This window comes from Alexandromys fortis, unplaced genomic scaffold (assembly GCF_014885135.2).
Source record: "Alexandromys fortis isolate MF-2015 unplaced genomic scaffold, M_Fortis_MF-2015_v1.1 scaffold_141, whole genome shotgun sequence".
Classification (NCBI taxonomy): Eukaryota; Metazoa; Chordata; class Mammalia; order Rodentia; family Cricetidae; genus Alexandromys; species Alexandromys fortis.
This window is the reverse complement of record NW_026068060.1, coordinates 3,746,677-3,764,902: the sequence shown is the minus strand read 5'-3', so window position 1 is coordinate 3,764,902 and position 18,226 is coordinate 3,746,677. Positions and strand designations below refer to the sequence as shown.

The 18,226-nt window shown below is 36.0% G+C and overlaps 1 protein-coding gene across 1 annotated transcript in view; it reads right to left on the bottom strand.

Moving 5' to 3' along the window:
- Positions 1-18,226, bottom strand: part of Ascc3 (activating signal cointegrator 1 complex subunit 3) — a 289,294-nt gene that overhangs the window by 150,652 nt on the left and 120,416 nt on the right. Inside the window, exon 14 of the mRNA XM_050120173.1 lies at positions 796-930. Within this exon, the coding sequence (XP_049976130.1) occupies positions 796-930 (135 nt within the window). The remainder of the gene's footprint in view (positions 1-795; positions 931-18,226) is intronic.

Below are 18,226 nucleotides of genomic sequence, written 5' to 3'. Positions count from 1 at the left end.
GATGTTTTAAAACCAAGAGAACCATTAAAAAAAAAAAAGAATCAGGGATATTTTAGACCATGAGGCCAGAGTTTGCCTAATTTTGATTAAAATTTTTAGTGAATTATATATATGTAAAATATGCTAAAAAAATCACAAGATACTGCTGCTATTCAAATTACCTAGATCAGTAATTTTTAAATTATAAGGAGCACAAAATCTACCCAGAAATCTGGGTGATGTTCAGATTCTGGTTTGTAAGCTTTGCTTTCCTAACAAGGATGCAAGTAACACCATGATTTGAAAGCTCTTTGCACATACAAGGTAAGTAAGACATCGTTTTCAGGATCCCTTTATATTCTTAAAGATCTTTTGTTAAGTGCGGTTACATTTGTCAAATTAATGTTAGAAGCTAAACTGACTAAATTAAAAAATTCTAATTTACCAATTTAAAAAATAATAATAAAAAAAATAAAAATAAGATGTTAACTTATTTTATGAATGCAAATGTGCTTTATATCTTAGCTGTAATCGAAAAGATAGAGATAAACACTTCAGTTAGATCCATGCATGGAAATAAGTGAGGCCGTCTTAAAAAAAAAATCTTTAGTTGAAGGGGATGAATAAGAACAAAGAACGTTTATAAAAACATCCCAATGTTACTTTACTTAAAAAAAATGTTTAAAAAGATCAAGTCACAAAAGTTTATAAAAATGCAAAATTAAATTCTTAGAATATACAACTATAGATCTTCCATTGTGACTTGTGTAGTAGGCACATCATGTTCCTGTGTTCTTCAGGTCATTTGGTACATACCTGTTTTAATGCATGTCCATACTCTGGTCCTTGGGTAGGCAGAAAGTAGGAAATCTGGCCACTATTTTTTGCTCTTTCTATTAGAGACATAGCTGTCCGAACAGTAGCATTGCGAGCATGTACAAATACCATGACCTAAAATGATGGAAAACAGGTTATTTAACATTTCAATTCTTTACATTAAATTTAACTCTGGCATAGAAATCATCACACAGAAATGATTATTAAAGTTTCAAAAGAAAATCTACAATTTCTTGGTGTGGGAACTCCTTCTGTCTGTGAGTTGTTTTTATTGGTTAATGAATAAAAAAGCTGCTTTTGGCCAATGGCTTGGCAGAGTGGAGCTAGGTGGGGAAAACTAAACTGAATGCTGGGAGAAAGAAGGCGAATTCAGGAGAAACCATGTAGCCTCTTCCAGGGACAAACGTGCTGGTACCTTGCTGGTGAGCTACAGCCATCCACAGAATAACAGAAATGGGTCAACCAAAGATTTAAGAGCTAGCCAAAATATGCTTAAGCTATTGGCCAAGTAGTGATTCAAATGGCATGAACAAGGGTATGAACAAGCTGCCTCCTACTACAATTTCTGAATTAGCCAACATTTAAAAAAATACAGAATAAAAGGAAGGTAAATCTGCAACATGACTAATTCATTATAGATCCATGAAGTTGAAGCACAGTTTGTACATTAAGCTCTTGAGATATGATTCACTGCTTTTATTCACAGCATATAAATTTGAGAAAAATCATCTATATAAAAATTGATATGATTTGTATCGTAGTCTCATCCCTCCTCATGTTTCTATGCTTTGCTTTTCATATGAGAAAATTATGATTATATTTTGGAGTTATAGCTTTTTAAAATGTTACAAGTATGTGTGACTGAGTTTTGCTCGGAAGTAGGAGAATTTGGACATGGACTTCTGAGTAATGCATGAATGGGTAAACATTTTGGTTTATTACAGACAGAACACATTTTGCATGAGGATTTGGGTAAGAGCCATAGGGTTCTGGAGGAGAAATGCTATAGTTTTGACCTTAAACATTTCCCCAAGGCCTCTAAGAAAAGGGATCAGTCTGTAGTTTAGTAATACTGCCTGGTGACCAACACTATGAAAGGTGGGGCCCATGGCCAATGGAGCTGTTAGGTCACAGAGCGCACCCTTTGTGTCAGACTCTGGTCCTCTCTCCTTTCTTTTTGCTTCCCAGCCAATATGAAGTTAACACTTTTGATTTACCATCCACTCACTCCCGAGATGTTCTTCTGTGTTACCCGTATCAGAAATAACCATTCCTATCAAACACAGACCAAAGACACAGAAGTAACCATACCTACTTAATATATGTTAAAATGACAAGGCGAAAAGTCAAAACTTCCTCTTTTAAATTTGATGACTTTGAATGCTTTGGTCATGGAAATGGAACAGTAGCAGAAAACAGATATTTGTGGCGGGGATTTATATGCACACTGGAGAAAAATCTATCAATCATTCACAAAATTGCAAAGATACAGACAATAATAGTCTTTCAGCATACATACAAAGAAAAGATCAACACAAAATCTAGAGAAATTCAGAATTTCCTCAGAAGACAAAAAAAAAACTCTCAGTGAGTTCACAGAAAAGAAAAATCAACATTGTGAGTTAATAGGAAAATGTTAACACAAATCCATCAGTTGTTGAAAATAAAAGTTCATCTTCACACCAAGATCAATATTTTATTTAACTAGTGTAGCCTCAAGGTGAATTTTCTTATGAGTCAGCATTTTACAAAATGACATTTTCATTCTGCATGATACAAAGCTTTCTTATGAAAAAGCAACAAAAGGCAGAACATAATGAAACACAAAATATGAGTCAAATAATTACATAATTTTGGTATGACTTATCACTTTAAAACTTTTTAGTGCAGTCAAAAGAAGTACTAGTTACAATCTGAAGTAACAATTTCTTTTTACTATGAACCTATCATGTTTTGTTCAGTAAAATGTACTCCTTTTTCTTATAAGCACTTTCTGTCTAGAGGTTTCAACAGAAGTTATTACAAGGTTTTGGGTCTCTATAAACATACTTGATTTTATGGCTTGCTAATTCTGTTAATTGATTTATTACTATCATTATTATTTTCTCTAGTGACCTCTCAACTTTTATTGGTCCCTTAGTCCCAGGGGTACCTTCCTTTTTAGCCTCAGTACCTCAAAACTATAGTATCAGTGGTACGGTACACCATTTTTCCATCCATAACTTTGCAGGCGTTTGTCCTCTGGATAGTTTGCATGGAATTGCTGCAGTCAGGACATCAAGCCTCAAGTCTTCCCTATCTTTTTGCAAGCTGTGGCAGGTGACAGTCTCAGTGTCAAACTTGACTGATATTCAGCAAGGTGTTGTATTCCTGGGTCTGGCACTGCCTCTCTGCCAAAGGTTGTGCCAGCTCTGAATCCAGCTGTAGAAGGAACCCACTGAGTTGCTCCATCTGCATGTTGTATCAAGCCACCATGTCCTCAAGGCTGTATCACAAACTGACCCGATTTTTCGTGGACTGCATGCCAGTCTCCATGGCCTGGAAAGCATGTCTCAGCTTCAGGAATGTGGTCTTAGTGTCTGATTTCAGCAGACTAGGTAGTGACCACTATGGTGCTCACCTCAATCTGTTGGGCTTAGTACTTCTCCAGTTCCTCATGGTTCATTCTTCTGAGGAAGCTTCTCATACTGGGTCTGGATGTTTGGCAAGATCTTGCTGATGTCCTGAGATTTGGGGGCACCCAGTTGCATGATCAATCTGGAACTGGCAAGCTGGTCTTCCAGTTCTTTGACTTCCTCCTTGTGATTCTTCTTCAAGAACAGCAGTTCCTCCTTAATGGCTTCAACTTCTTCCTCTAGTTGCAGCTTTGTTGAATGAGGCCACTAGTTAGTTCCCAGTTGCTTAGCCCCGAAATAAGCACACAGAAACTGTATTATTTTGATCACTGCTTGGCCCATTAGCTCTAGCTTCTTATTGGCTAACACTTACATCTTAATTTAACCCATTTCTATTAATCTGTGTATCACCGCATGGCTGTGGCTTACCAGGTAAAGTTCCATCTGTCTGTCTCCAGCAGAGGTTCCATGGCTTCTCTTTGACTCCAGCCTTCTTTCTCCCAGCATTCAGACTAGCTTTCCATGCCTAACTAACTTCTGCCCTGTTACAGGTCCAGATCAGTTTTCTTTATTAATCAATGGTAATCACAGCATACAGAGGGAAATCTTATATCACAACTTTGTCATGTTGATGTCATCAACTAACATTTGGAGTCTATGAATATCACTCTGCACAGACCAGTACATGGCCAATGATGTTTTATACTTGACTTCAAAGTCATTAGCAAAATTTGGCATAATCAAGAACATTAATTTTAGTTGTTCATAATCATTCTACAGATTTAATGAAGAAACATTTTTGAAAATATTTGGCAATGTAGATTGACTTGCCAAATATTTTATTTTATATTCAACTAAATATAAACAGTTGCTTTTGCTATTAACTTATGAAGAAGCATATTATATTTGAAGTACGATAACATTTTTATGCTACATCTATTTGGGCAAGTTTACTGGCCACTGCCTTTGTAATATGAGTAAGAGTAGTTATTTTGCAGGAGTGCTGTAGAGACACAATAAAGTAACAGGTTCTAAGTACTAGGAAGAAGCTTGACATTCAAGGTTTAGTGTTTTACATAGGTTTCATTACATTCACTACTACAGGATCCATTCATTGGCAGCAATGCTGATTCTGTCTGCTCTTGGAGGCAACAGGAGATAAATCTCACTTCTGTGTTTGAGCACTATCAGCTCTCCAGTGTGCATTCTCCTGAAAGTAGCTCTCAGAGCGTTCTCCTAATGATGGTTTCAACAGTCTATTGCTGGTGAGCTTAATTCTCTAAACACAAAAGTATGCATTCAAGCAAGACACTCTCTTTAAATTCAAGGAGGAACTAATTGGAAAACTTAGAAACCACATAATAGGGACTAGAGAGATGGCTTAATGGTTATCAAGTTTTTCTTCCCAGGATCAGTTCCAAGCACCCAATTGGGGCAGTGGACAGCTGCCTGTAAATCTAGATCCAGGGGATCTGATGCCTTTCTCTGGACTCCTTGGAGACACACACACCTTCAAAAGTAAAAGGCATATAATGGAATCCAATTTTAAAGTTAAAATTTTAAGACACAAAAGATCACACACTTTTATAAATAATTGCATTAAAAAAATCTTTGTCACTTAACATTATGGAAATGCTGCAGTTACTTCCTGGGGCCACAGGTTTTTTTTTTTTTTTTTCAATTGTATTTCACAAGCATATTATCTGAACTCTCTTCTCTTTCAAGGGAACACTCCCCCTTCCCCAGTGGGGAAAACACTGTAAAGGAGTCAAGTAGAAAGTCGGTTACAAAGCACCTGGGATCTGAACTGGCGTTACTTTACAATCTCCAAATACTGTCTGCTAAATTCGCTTATCAGATTAAAATAACAAAATAGCATAATGTTCCATTAAAAAATGTTTTGTGCTTTTTTAAAGCTTAGATTTTTAAGAGACAGAAAAAAATATAAAAAAGGAGACAAAAATCATATCTTTATAAGAAAAGTTCAATTGATAGTCCACGTGGTACCTTCATAGGACACAAACTACTAATCCTTCACCAGTTAAACAATAGCTTTGAAACATCCTTCTAAATATTTTATTCTTTGAAAATCTCATACACTATAGTTTGATCACATTCGTACTCCTCACAACTCTCATCAGATTCACCCCACCTCCCTTTCTACCTGGCCCCAAGCTGTTTCTTTAAAACTGAATTTGTGCTCCACAAATACTTTCATGATTAGGGTCCTCACTAGCTGATGGTTGACCAAGCAGGGGTCACAGCCTTAAGTAAGTCTAATTTATCTTCTCCCAGCAGCTATCAATTGCTAACAGGTCTCCAGCTACAAGGGTACATCATGCCCATCTCCTCAGCTCCATGCAAAGGTTTACTCTGTTTTGAGTTTGCACAGGTCTTATAAATATTGTCATAAACGCTCTGCAGTTCTATATGCAACTGTCCCGTTGTGTCTAGAAAGTTTTAAAGTGTTTTGCTTATAGAATTTATCCCTCCAACAAAATCTTTTGTTGCAATCTAATACACAAGAGAAAAGCAAAACAGGAATATAACAAAGCAACTGAAGTGGACTGGATAGATACAAATTTATCTTTTCCCCCTTGAAAGGGAGCAAGCAGCTTTCCCACTCTTCACTTTAGCAGATCAGAGGCACCAACCCTGGAGGTGGCATCTCTGAGAACCTTGGGAAATTCTAAAAGTAAGTTATTGAAGGAACTCTTCTGATGAAAAACTGTTCGAAGCTGTATTTCTTTTTATACAAAATGTTAAAAGTCCAACTATCTCATTCCTCTCCACGTTTTGAAGATTTTTTTTTCATATAAATCAAATAATCATTTTAAAAGTTTTACTTCTTTCTAAGAACTTATTTTAAAATATTTAGGGGACAGGAGATGACTCAGAAATTAAGAGCACTGGCTGCTTTAATAGAGGACCCAGGTACTATTTCCAGCAACCACATGGCAGGTCACAACCACACGTAACTCCAGAAACCCTCTAATGGCCTCCACAGGTACCATTCATGCAGTGCACATACATACATACAAGGAAAACAATCATGCACATAAAATAAAAATAAATCTTTAACATGAGGGCCGGCTTGTTGGGGTTTCAGTTCTGCCCAGTTCCCGCAGCTGTTATGTCCCAGTGAAAATCACACAGAGGTATCCATAAGTTATAAGACTGATTGGCCCATTAGCTCAGGCTTTGTATTAGTTCTTATAGCATATATTATCCCATTATTTTTATATATGTTAGCCACATGGCTCAGCACCTTTTTTAGCGGGGTAGGTCATATCCTGCTTACTTGTAGAAAAGGTTAATTTCAACTTCTATGAAAAGCATATGAGCCTGCCTAGATGATCCTAATATACCAAGAAAAGATGTAAAGAATGAGAGATTTATGTGGACATGTCAAAAGGACAGATAAGTCAGCCTGAAAGGGTTCCGACTAGCAAAATATGATCATTAGTTTTGTACTGGCTACCATTAAGTCAACTTGACAGAAGCTAAGCAAGCTAGAGAGATAACCCTCAACTGAGAAAATGCTTCCATAAGTTCAGCCTGCAGGCAACCTTGTCGGACATTTTCTTAATTAGTGATTAATGTGGAAGCCTGCAGGCAAGCTTGTAGGACATTTTCTTAATTAGTGAATAATGTGGACAGGGCCAGCTCATTTGGCTGGGACTACTCTGGGCTGAGTGATCCTAGGTTCTATATGAAAGCAGGCGGAGAAAGTCATGGGGAGCCAACAGACAGGATCCGTCCATGGCATCAGCTCCTGCCTCCAGGTTCCTACCCTGTTTGAGTTCCTATCATCCAATGGAAGCATATGCCAAATAAACCCATTCTTCTGCAGTTTGCTTTTGGTCATGGTTTTCTTTCATAGCAGTAATAAAACTAAGACAAGTTTAAAAACTTTACAACACTTTATTTTAAAACAAAGTAAAACTGACTCCATGAAGTTACAGCTAGAGGAACTCGGAGAAAGATGTTTTCTTTCACACACATTGACATTATAAACTATTATGTAATTAAAAATATAGAAGTCAAATATTAGGTAGATTTGTTCAGAGCCAAAATAGAGAAGGCTGGCATAGTAAATCACAGTTACAAACCTAATGCTAGGTAGGAGCCCTACGCAGATCCTAGACCTCACTGGCTATCCAGGTTAGTTACTTGGTGAGCTCCAGGACAGTAAAATATTCTCTCTCCAAACAAGGTGGGTGGCATTTTGGATTAGTTACTTTTGTATTGCTGTGATAAAGCTCCATGAAAACGCAACTTACAGAAGAAAGGACTCATTTGGGCTACAGTTCCATAGGGATAGGAGTCCCTCACCATCATGGCAGGGAGAATGGCAGTAGGCATAGCAATGGGGCAACAACTGTGAGCTCATATCTTGATTCACAAACAGGAAGCAGAGAGTGCACTAGGGATGGCAGGAGGCTTATGAAGTATTAAGTCCACACTCATGACACATCTTCTCCAATAAGGCCATATTCCTAACCCTCCCAAGCAGTTCCACAAACTGGAAACCAAGTAATCAAATTTATGAGGATATGAGGGCTATTTTCAATCAAACCATTACACATCTGGAGAATGGAACTAAAGTTCACCTCTGGTCTCCATAAGTATAGGACATGCACATACACCTACATATATATACAAATGCATCCACAAACACAAGAACATACACATACAGGCACATGTGTGCGCACACATGATCAAATAAAAAACCAAAATAATGTTGAAGAATTGTTCTCAGTCTTTAAAAAATGAAAGAAACTCTACAAATAAGTAATCTTGGACTGGACTGATGTTATCTTCCATAGACATTATTGTTGTCCATTAATAATATAGGTAAAAATAATTCCTTCCACAGTATACCAAGACACTAAATTCAGAAATATTAGGTTTGTATATCCTGACCAAGTAGAATTTATACCAGAATGTAAGGGTGACCAACATATGAAAATCTATCAATGCAATATATAACATCAACAGAAGGAAGGAACAAGATTAAGTTGGCGCTAAAATAAAGAAAAATGAATGAATAAATGAATGAATGAATAAATCACCTGAGAAAACCCAACATTCTTTCATGGAGAATTTCCTCAACTTACTGGCAAAACATAGCAAAAGCAACATATGAAGAACACATAGCAAGTATCAAAGATGAAAGGCTGAACTTTTTCTAAGATTGGAGAAAAAAATGTATACTTCCTTAAATGAATGCAACATATTACCTGGGTATTTTAGTTAAGGGCATAGTGCAAGAAAAGTACATAAATGTTATCTTCTCAGGAAAACTAATACTTTTATTTTAATGACATTACAAGACACTTACATTATATAATCAATAGAAAAAATTACTTGTATTTATACAAAGTGAACAAATCAGTGCTGCTTTCTGCAGCTCTTTACATGGTTTCTGGAGATCCAAACTCAAGTGTCCATGCTTATGCAGCAAGCATTTATCCACTGAGCCATTCCTCAGACTACCTGATTTTTATTTTTTGACAAATTAGCAATCATTTTCTTGAGAATGGTAACTTTGCATATACAGTTTTTTGGCCTTCAAGTAGCGACAAAAAAAAAAAAAAAGGGCTTTCCGTTTTGTGTATTTTCTAACCAAAAATGAGTCCAATAGCCTATGTTGAGTTTTTCATTTTGTGTGGGAATCTCTTTCTCTTTTCAAGCCCAATTTGAACTCCTTTGTTATGTTTAATCATGTGTTATTAAACCTAGCCAAACCTACCAGTTTATCCTTTCTCTGATGGAAAGATATCCTTTTCCTGTATCACAAAAGGGATGGAAAAAGACTAAATGCCAAACATCATCTACAGCAATGGATCCTCCAGTAATGGAGGGTTGGCATCCATTACTAAAACTCAATTTCCTCTGCTGATTCTCTATATGTGTGAAACAATGCTTCATCCGTAGTGAAATAGCTATTCTAGGTTGTCAACTTGACTGTATCTGGAATGACTACAATCAAGAAACGGAAGGCACCTTGTTTTTCGGATCTTGACGCAAGAAGACAACAGGTGTTAAGGCTGGAAGACACACCTTTAATCTGCTGGGAGCCTATATAAGAAAATGAAAGAAGAAAAGATTCCTTCTTCTTGGCCTGCTTGCCCTCGCCTTGTTAGTTCATTCCTTGACTGGCCTTGGAGCCTACTTCTTTGGGATTCCAACATACAAAGAAGACCTAACCTTATGGGCCTAAGCAGTTGCTAGGTTCTTAGTCTTTCCATTCACGATTAGAAATTGTTGAACTGAAGACTATTACTCATTCTAATAAATTCCCATATATAATAAATACACACACAGAGAGACAGAGACAGAGCGACAGGGATATTCAATCTATAAGTTCTGTGACACATAACTTGACTGTGTTGCATTATCCTCTCTGACTCTGATGCCAGATCAATGCACAGAAATAGTACTTTTGTCCAAGATGGGTGGGCAATTGTTGCAACTTGTTTGAATGTACCCAGGTGGTAAGAACAATAGTCTCTTCAATAAACAGTACCAAAAAAAAAGGCAAGGCCACATGCAAAAATATAAAATTATACTCTTTATTGTCTACAAAACAATCAAGATGGATCAAAGACCTAAACTTAAGAGTAGGAAAACAAAAAAATTCTCTATGTTCTTAAATTTGGCATTGGTTTACTAACTATAATAAAAGGCAAGCAATACGAAAAGCTGGACATTAAGTTAAAAACTTCTTTGCATTGAAAATATATCAAGTGAGTAAAAAAGGAAGCACATGGAATACAGAGCAGATTTGCAAATCTTGTGTGTGGCAACAGTTTTAAGAATCAACAAGATGAAAACTCAATTGGGCTTAAAGAAATTAAGATTTCTGGCAGGAAGGTATACAATACAAATGGCCAATAAGTAACAAAAAACAAAACAAACAAACAAACCATGCTTTGTATTATTATTCCCCAGGTTGGAGATGAAACCAAAACCTATTTCATAGCAACTGGAACAGCTGCACTTTTAGAAACAGACAAGAACAGGGTCATTAAGGATATGGAGAAGTTTTCAGATCTGATTTGGACTGTACTTTTTTGTTTAACCATGTGTGTCATGAAAACTCTCACACTGTAATGGAAGATATATTGGCACAGCCTTTGTAAAAAAACTTTTGCATTCCTTGATACTTTTAACAGAATTACAATGAACTGCATATCCTTCCTAGGTAAACAGAAGAACTAAAAATAAATATCCCAAAGAACATTTGTAAATGTTCACAGGGCTTCTTCAAGAATGGCCAAGAGGTATAAACAATATTAGTGCCCATCAAACATAAACAGGTAAACAAAGCAGTGTCTACATGTCAAAAGTTATTATATATGCTAAAACATGGGGAAGTAAAACAAACAGGACGTAAAAGGATAAATATATTATTCCACATATGTGAAAGAGTCTAGAGACAGAAACTAAAAGGTTCTCAGCACTTAAGAGAGCTGCAATTCTGGAAAATGATCTTCCTTCCTTTAGAATCTCAGTTTCCATCCATCACATGTATTATTATAGCGCCAGGATTCCAACTGATGAGAGGAAGGAAGGAATATATGAGCAATAGAGGTCAAGATCATGATGGAGAAATCTACAAATCAGCTAATCCAAGCTCTTGGAAACTCAGCAACTCTAGTCCGACAGCTGTGTAGCCTCCATGGGGCTGAACTAGGCTCCCCATATGTGGGAGACAGTGGTGAAACTTGAACTATCTGTGCGGCACCTGGCAGTAGGATCAGGATCTATCCCTGGTGCATGAGCTAACTTATTGGAACCCATTCCCTATGGTGGAATGCCACACTCAGTCTTAATGCAGGAGCGAGTGGCTTGGTTCTGCCCCAACTTCATGTGCCAGACTTTGCTGACTTCCCATGGGAACCCTTACCCCTGGGAAGAGTAGATAGAGGGTGGGCTGGAGGGGGAGAAGGGGGGAACTTTTGATGGAACGTAAAATGAAATTAAATTTTAAAAAAGTGCAATGAAGGCCAAAAGAAAAAAAAGATCAGTTTTAAATTTCAAATTCCAACCACCTTGGGACCATGACTTTATAAAAGATGCCAAATAAAGTAAAACTCAAAAACTAAGATTCAAACTAAAATAGCTTCTGATTTGCTCCCATAATTAAGCTTGTCATATTTAATTCATTGCACATTAGAGGATTATAAACAGAATAATGAAGTCTTTCTTATTATAAAGCAGTATCACACAGAAAAAAATATTTTACTAACCTCCAAAACAGTCAAATTTCATCTGCTTTGTTACAGACAGCCCCAATAGCAATATCTATAATGGACTTTTATCCTTCTGGAATTATAAACTCAAATAAACCATTTTTTCTTCACATTGCCTTGGTCATAGTGTTTTGTAATACCAATAGAAATGTAATTAATTCAACTTGATCCACTTAAGGAGCATGGGTCCCATTACTGGAGACCTCAGGAGGATGACAGCGTCAGATTGCATAACTGCTACAGCTCCCACCTCTTATTGCCGTCAACACAAAAATCCCCAAACCTGGCAAAGGCTAGCACCGGAAAAGACTCTTTGATTTCCTAAACTTTCAATCTGTGTGGGACAAAACCCCAGCCACTTACTAACACATTTACCCATCATATTAAAAAAATGGAAATACACATAGAGTTATTATATTCTCTTAAGAAGAAACAATATTTACAAAATTTATCACTTTTTACTTAAAATAACATTATGAATATAAAGGTCAAAACTCTAGGTAAAGACAAATAAACCCACAATAGTTATTCATGCTTAAATATTTAGCTACTTTTTATGTTGAACTTTGAGAAAAAAAAAGGATAATTATGCCATTGGAACATAAAATTTTAAACTTAGTGATAATATTATCGCTGTATTACTTTATTCAGGGACTTCAATGGTAATGTAGTGAACAAAATGTTAGTAGTAGCAAATGAACTCACTACACACATGTACAAACTGTTTAGGTAACAGGAAGAAATAGCTAAATGGGGACCTGACATACTTTTGTCAATGAAATAAATAGATAATAAATAATAAGCTTCTTATTCTTAATGAAAACTATTTGAAAAACAGGCCAGAGAATTGTCCATGCTGCTCTGAAAGCAGGAGAGTTATAACAGGTAGCAAGTGTTGTTTCAGTGCTCCTCAAGTCTATATTGCAACATCGCTGTAAAACATTCAAATATCATAAAACAAGAATGCATTCAGATTAGGCTTCATTTACCCCAAAATTAATTAACTATATAAAATATGTGATGTAAATTAAATTTGATATAAATAACTTTTTAGATTATCTAAATATTAGATATACTAGTCACAATTTTAAATAAATAAGTTAGCAAATAACCTAATACACCTAATTGCAGAAGCAGAATTGATTTACCCAAATCAATTAAATCTTTCAAACCAAAATTTTAAAGCAAGTATAAATAATTAAGTTAGGTTTCCTTCATGTCCAGCATCAGAAAGTACACATCTAAAGGACAGAGGTAAGTATGTCTTATGCAAAGAACTTGTAGTGTGACATAGCCCAAGTGAGGATGGCAGCAGCGACAGAGTTAAAAGAAAGACTGGACATGATAAGAAGGTACAGAAACTTTATGAGCTGCCCATTCTGCTCCTTTAAAACTACAAATAGGCATTTAAAGAGGGTGGCCTGGTTAGTTTCTTGACAATTTGACACAAGATGTATTTATCTTGGAAGAGAAACTTTACTGAGAAAATTCCTTCGTGAAATCGCCCGTAGGAAAGTCTATGGCTAGTTCCTTCAATAATCATTAATGTGGGCGGGCCCAGTCAGCTGTGGAGTCTATGGCTAGTTCCTTCAATAGTCATTAATGTGGGCGGGCCCAGTCAGCTGTGGGTAATGCTGATCCTGGGCGTGTAAGAAAGAAGGATGAGCAAAACACAGGAGCAAACCAATAAGCAGCAGTCTTCCATGGCATCTATATCAGCTCCTGCCTCTAGGTTCCTTCCCTGCTTGATTTCTGCCCTAACTTCCTTCAGTGAGAGATTACTATCTTGAAGTATAAGATAAAGAAACTTTTCCTCTCCAAGTTACTTTTGTGACTTTATTCTAGCAATAGAAATCTAATTAATACAGAGGGGAATTGAAGGAAATTGAGGAAGATGAAAAGAATGAATAAAAGATTTGAAAACCTGGTCATTCCTATGGGGAGATAGGATAAAAAAGATATTGTTATATATATCACCGAAGTGGGTACAACATAAGCTTTGTCTCTAGGTTTATATCAGTTTCATAAAACAATTTTTTGTTTTAGCTCTATTTTTCTTCTTAAACTTAAACAGCACCTTTTTCATTTGATCTTTAAGTTTAAAAATTAAAATAGATACAAAGAAAAATAAATGGCATGGCAACCCAGAAAGTTAATGCTCAATGACTGATCAGTAAAATTATGGTAGTCAAAGTGTAAAAGGAATTATCAATTGCCATCAGCAGTAAGGCTGGTAAAAAAAAAAAAAAGGGATTTTGTCATCTGTGCTTATAAATTTCTCAGGGAATCTTTATGAGAATTTCTCTAGCCACACACTATTATTATAAGCAAAATGTTGTGGAGTTTATAATGATTCATATGTAGATCAACACTGAGTTTATAGCCTCAAAAATTCCTAAACTTCTCTTTATGACAAACTGTTTCATACTATTCAGAAATATATGTTTAAGAGTGGAATACAATTTTAAAAAAAAAGTTTCAAATGTGGCCAGGGACATAATAAGAAGGCTTAGTAGATTAAGTAGACTTCTAAAACTCAGATAAATGCCAGGTGGGTGTGGCAGCCTGCCTGCAATTTCAGCTTTGGAGGCGGAGCTTGGGAACCATTGGAGCAAGCTGGCTAGAGAGTTACAGATGACTTTTAGGTTTTTAGCCTATGGAATTAAATCTATAGCCTGTTATTTGTTGATCTAAGAATTAAGAGAATACCATAGATTTGATACAGATAAATCACTTGTGATATAAAGGGGGAGAAGCAACATGGTCACATGACTCTAGGGCTGAGAAAAGAGGTCTGTGTCGAAAACATAATTATATTGAGTTATTTTAGAATGGCCATAAATGAGACTGGATGAAATCTTAAGAAAATTTGCTGAATTAAAAGGGTCTTGGAGTGCTGAAGTACTCGGGAGGCAGAAGTAGTCTAATCTCTGTAGGTTCCAGCTAGCCTGGTCTACAGAGTTCCAGGACAGCCAAGGCTTTTATACAAAGAATCCTGTCTCAGAAGGAAAAAACAAAACAAAACAAACAAAGAAAGAAGGGTCAATGAGTAAGCCAGACAAAGAAGGAGAAGGTTTAAAGGAGAAACAACAACAACAAAATGACTGAAGAAATTACAGAGGGGAAAAAAATTAAGAAGAATCTTGCTCACAAGGGCCAGAACAAAAAGATTTAAACAAGCAAGCAAACAAACAAACAAATCAACCAAGTATGGTGGCACACTTCTGTATTTTCAGGTTCTCATGAGGCTAAGATAGGATCCCTTGAATACTAGAATTTTTAGATTAATTTTAGCAATGTAATAAGAATTTAAAAACTGTAAAATCAGAATTCTAGGCTAGAGAGATTGATTAATGGTTAAAAACCCTGCTGAGTAAGTGTGAAGGCCCTAGTTTGGGACGCCAGAACCCAAAGAATACCAGGTGGTGCGACCACTGCATCTAAACCCAGTGCTTTGGAAGTCAGAGACAGTGCATACCACAACAAGTTTCACAGCTTAGTTGTATTGGTGAGATATGGGTTCAATAGAGACTCTGCCTCAACGAATAGGGTAGACAGATCTTCCAGTTCCTGTGGAAGATTCCTGATATCAACTTCAGGCTTCATATAGACATTTAAGTACACACATAAATACCCCACACATGTATGCTCATACATACACAGGTCAAGAAAAAAAGAAATTTGCAGGTAGTTCCACATCTGAAATCTATATAGTGCTGGTAATGTAGTTCAGATGATAGTGCTTGAACAGCATGCATGGAGTCCTGGGTTCAGGCCAAACATCACATAAACAGTAATAACCAGAACTTGAGAGATGATGGTAAAAGAATCGGAAGTTGAAGACTGGCTACTTTGGGTATTCAAAGACAATCTGAGCTATAAGAGACACTAGCTCAAACAAACAAGACCTTTACGTAATCTCTTATTATTTTCATGGTCACCCAGGAATTTTTTCATATAGGAAACAACAACAACAAGAAAAAAAAACACATTTTACTAAATGCATAGGATTTATGGTAAAAATTTGGCAATAACCTCCAGTACTGGTTTTTGAAATGCTAAAAAGCAGAATGCCTTAACCAACACAAATGATCATTGTCCAGATCAGGCACATGTGGTAGTGATGTCACCAGGGTTTCTTGTTTGTTTGTCATCATTTTGACAGCACAGAAAACAAATATCAATCACCACGAATACTCAGTACTTTCATTCCATAAGTCAATCCTACACTCCACTTTGGTTTTGATTACAGAGAACTACTTCTAATAACTGTGCAAAACAAAAGGGAAATGTAAAAATATTCAAAATAAAAAACGTGAAAGGACATTAATTTATATAATTTAAAACCCCCTTTTAACAATGCACATAACTTCATTTTGGAAGTTTATGTCAATAAAATAATTTTCTAGAATAAGAGTAAAGAGACATTTTATCATTACCACAGTGGAAGGAATGCACAGTGACTGGTGAATGTATAGTACTCTACAGAGGAAGAATTAGTAAAACAGATTTGTTCCATTTATCTTGGCTATTTCCAAAAATTTCTTAGGGTTGAAAATAAATATTTCAGTGTTGACAGAGCTAGTATAGTAATGGAAGATTGGTGCGGGACAATTGTATTCTGTCAATTATGTTTTAAATAAACACTGATTGGTCAGTAGCTGGGCAGGAAGTATAGGTGAGACAACCAGACAGGAAGTAGTGGCGGGACAATGTGAACAGGAGAATTCTGGGAAGGAGGAAGCCCATTTCCTTCCGAGTCCTGTCCAGACACCCAAGAAGCAGGATGTGACCTTCCCCACTGAAAAGGGTACTGAGCCATGTGGCTAACATATACTAGAATAATGGGCTTATATAAGCTATAAGAGCTAATACAAAGCCTGAGCTAATGGGCCAATCAGTTTATACCTTATGGAGACCTCTGTGTGATTTTCTTTGGGGCTTACTGGGTGTGGGAACTGGGCAGGACAGAAACCCCAACAAACCCAGCCCTTATGTTGCAGAAGATACTAAAAAAACAATGTTTTAAAGAGTCAATTGCAAGGTTTAAAATGTAACTAACAAACTTATAATTAAAGTATAGCTGTTAAAGTAAATTTTCATAATAATATACTAGAAATTTCTTTTATGTTGTGATATTCTTTTGGCTTTCACAGTAACTAAATATTGATCTCAACTCTAAACCACAAGGCATTTGGCCCAAATGGAAAGAAAACTAATGTGCTTCCAACACCATAAAAGTCTGTTTAAGTGACTGCTAATTTAATTCTGTAATGGAGAAATGAGTAATTTCAATCCCTTGTGCTCATTTGTTTTAGATAAGAATATCATTTACTTAAATGAGTATATGTCATAAGTTATAAACTACTGTATATAGTACTTGCATAAGACATACTAAAGAAATTCATAGCTTATAGACAGAAAATAAAAAATTCTAAGGCAACAACTGTAATACAAATACAGAGAAAGTTACAGACACTATAAGTACTAAATACTTAACATAGAAATTGGAGAAAAAGGAAATTTCAATTTTATGTAAGACTCACCAGGACTGGAGATGGGATAGCGATCAAAAGTAGAGGTATAGGAAATACTTTCTTCAGACTTTCTTACAGCCCCAAAATAGACTTTTATTTTTTTTGGAAGAGTCATCTTTTGTAGTATAGATGAAGGAGAAATATCTTTAATATTCATACTCACAGTAAAAAAAGCATCTTTAAGAGTCATACCTACATATGCCTTTAGGGTAACACCTCATAAGGTCAGGGGGAACCAAGAATGCAGGATTCAAAAGCATACATAAGTAAGTCATTTTAAATGAATTTGCGGTGGCTAAAAGTTACCAAGAATCAGAAATGCTTGCATACAAAAAATAAAAATTTTCATAGGCAAAATAGGCATTGCTAATTTCCATTATGAAAGTTAGTACAACAGAATTTGTTTTGATTGTATATGAATACACCTGAGAACCAATGTTAACAAATAAAGATTCAGGAGTTGCTCAGTCGGCTGGGCAGGAGGCATACATGCAAAAAGTGAGGCATTAAGTGCATACTCCTATTTTCCCAGCTGGGGTAGACAGTGAAGGATTATCCCTGAACAGGAAAACTAGCCAAATTTTAACTCCAAGGTCACAATGAATACTGTGGAAAACAATTTTAAAAAAAAAACCTGATGTCAATCTCTGTGGTCGCAGGCACACAGACAAGAACACACGCACACACACACACATCAAAATCATACTCTTCAGACAGGAAATTCATGTAGTCATTAGCCAATTTTAAGGGATTTTTTTAAAATCTTGAAATAAAACCATTAGTGAACAACAAGGAAAAAGAAAATAATATAGTAAAGATTAAAGATTGGTGTTTAATCTTAACAAGATTGAAGTTCTTGAGTTCTCTTTAACTGAATCTTTTCTGCTATCAAATGGGAAGCAGATTTTTAGATAAGAAGCTACTAAATAAGGATCTTATTTCCTTTTCAAAGTTTGATTCGAAAAGTTCACTATGCTATAATTAGAGAAAGTTCCTA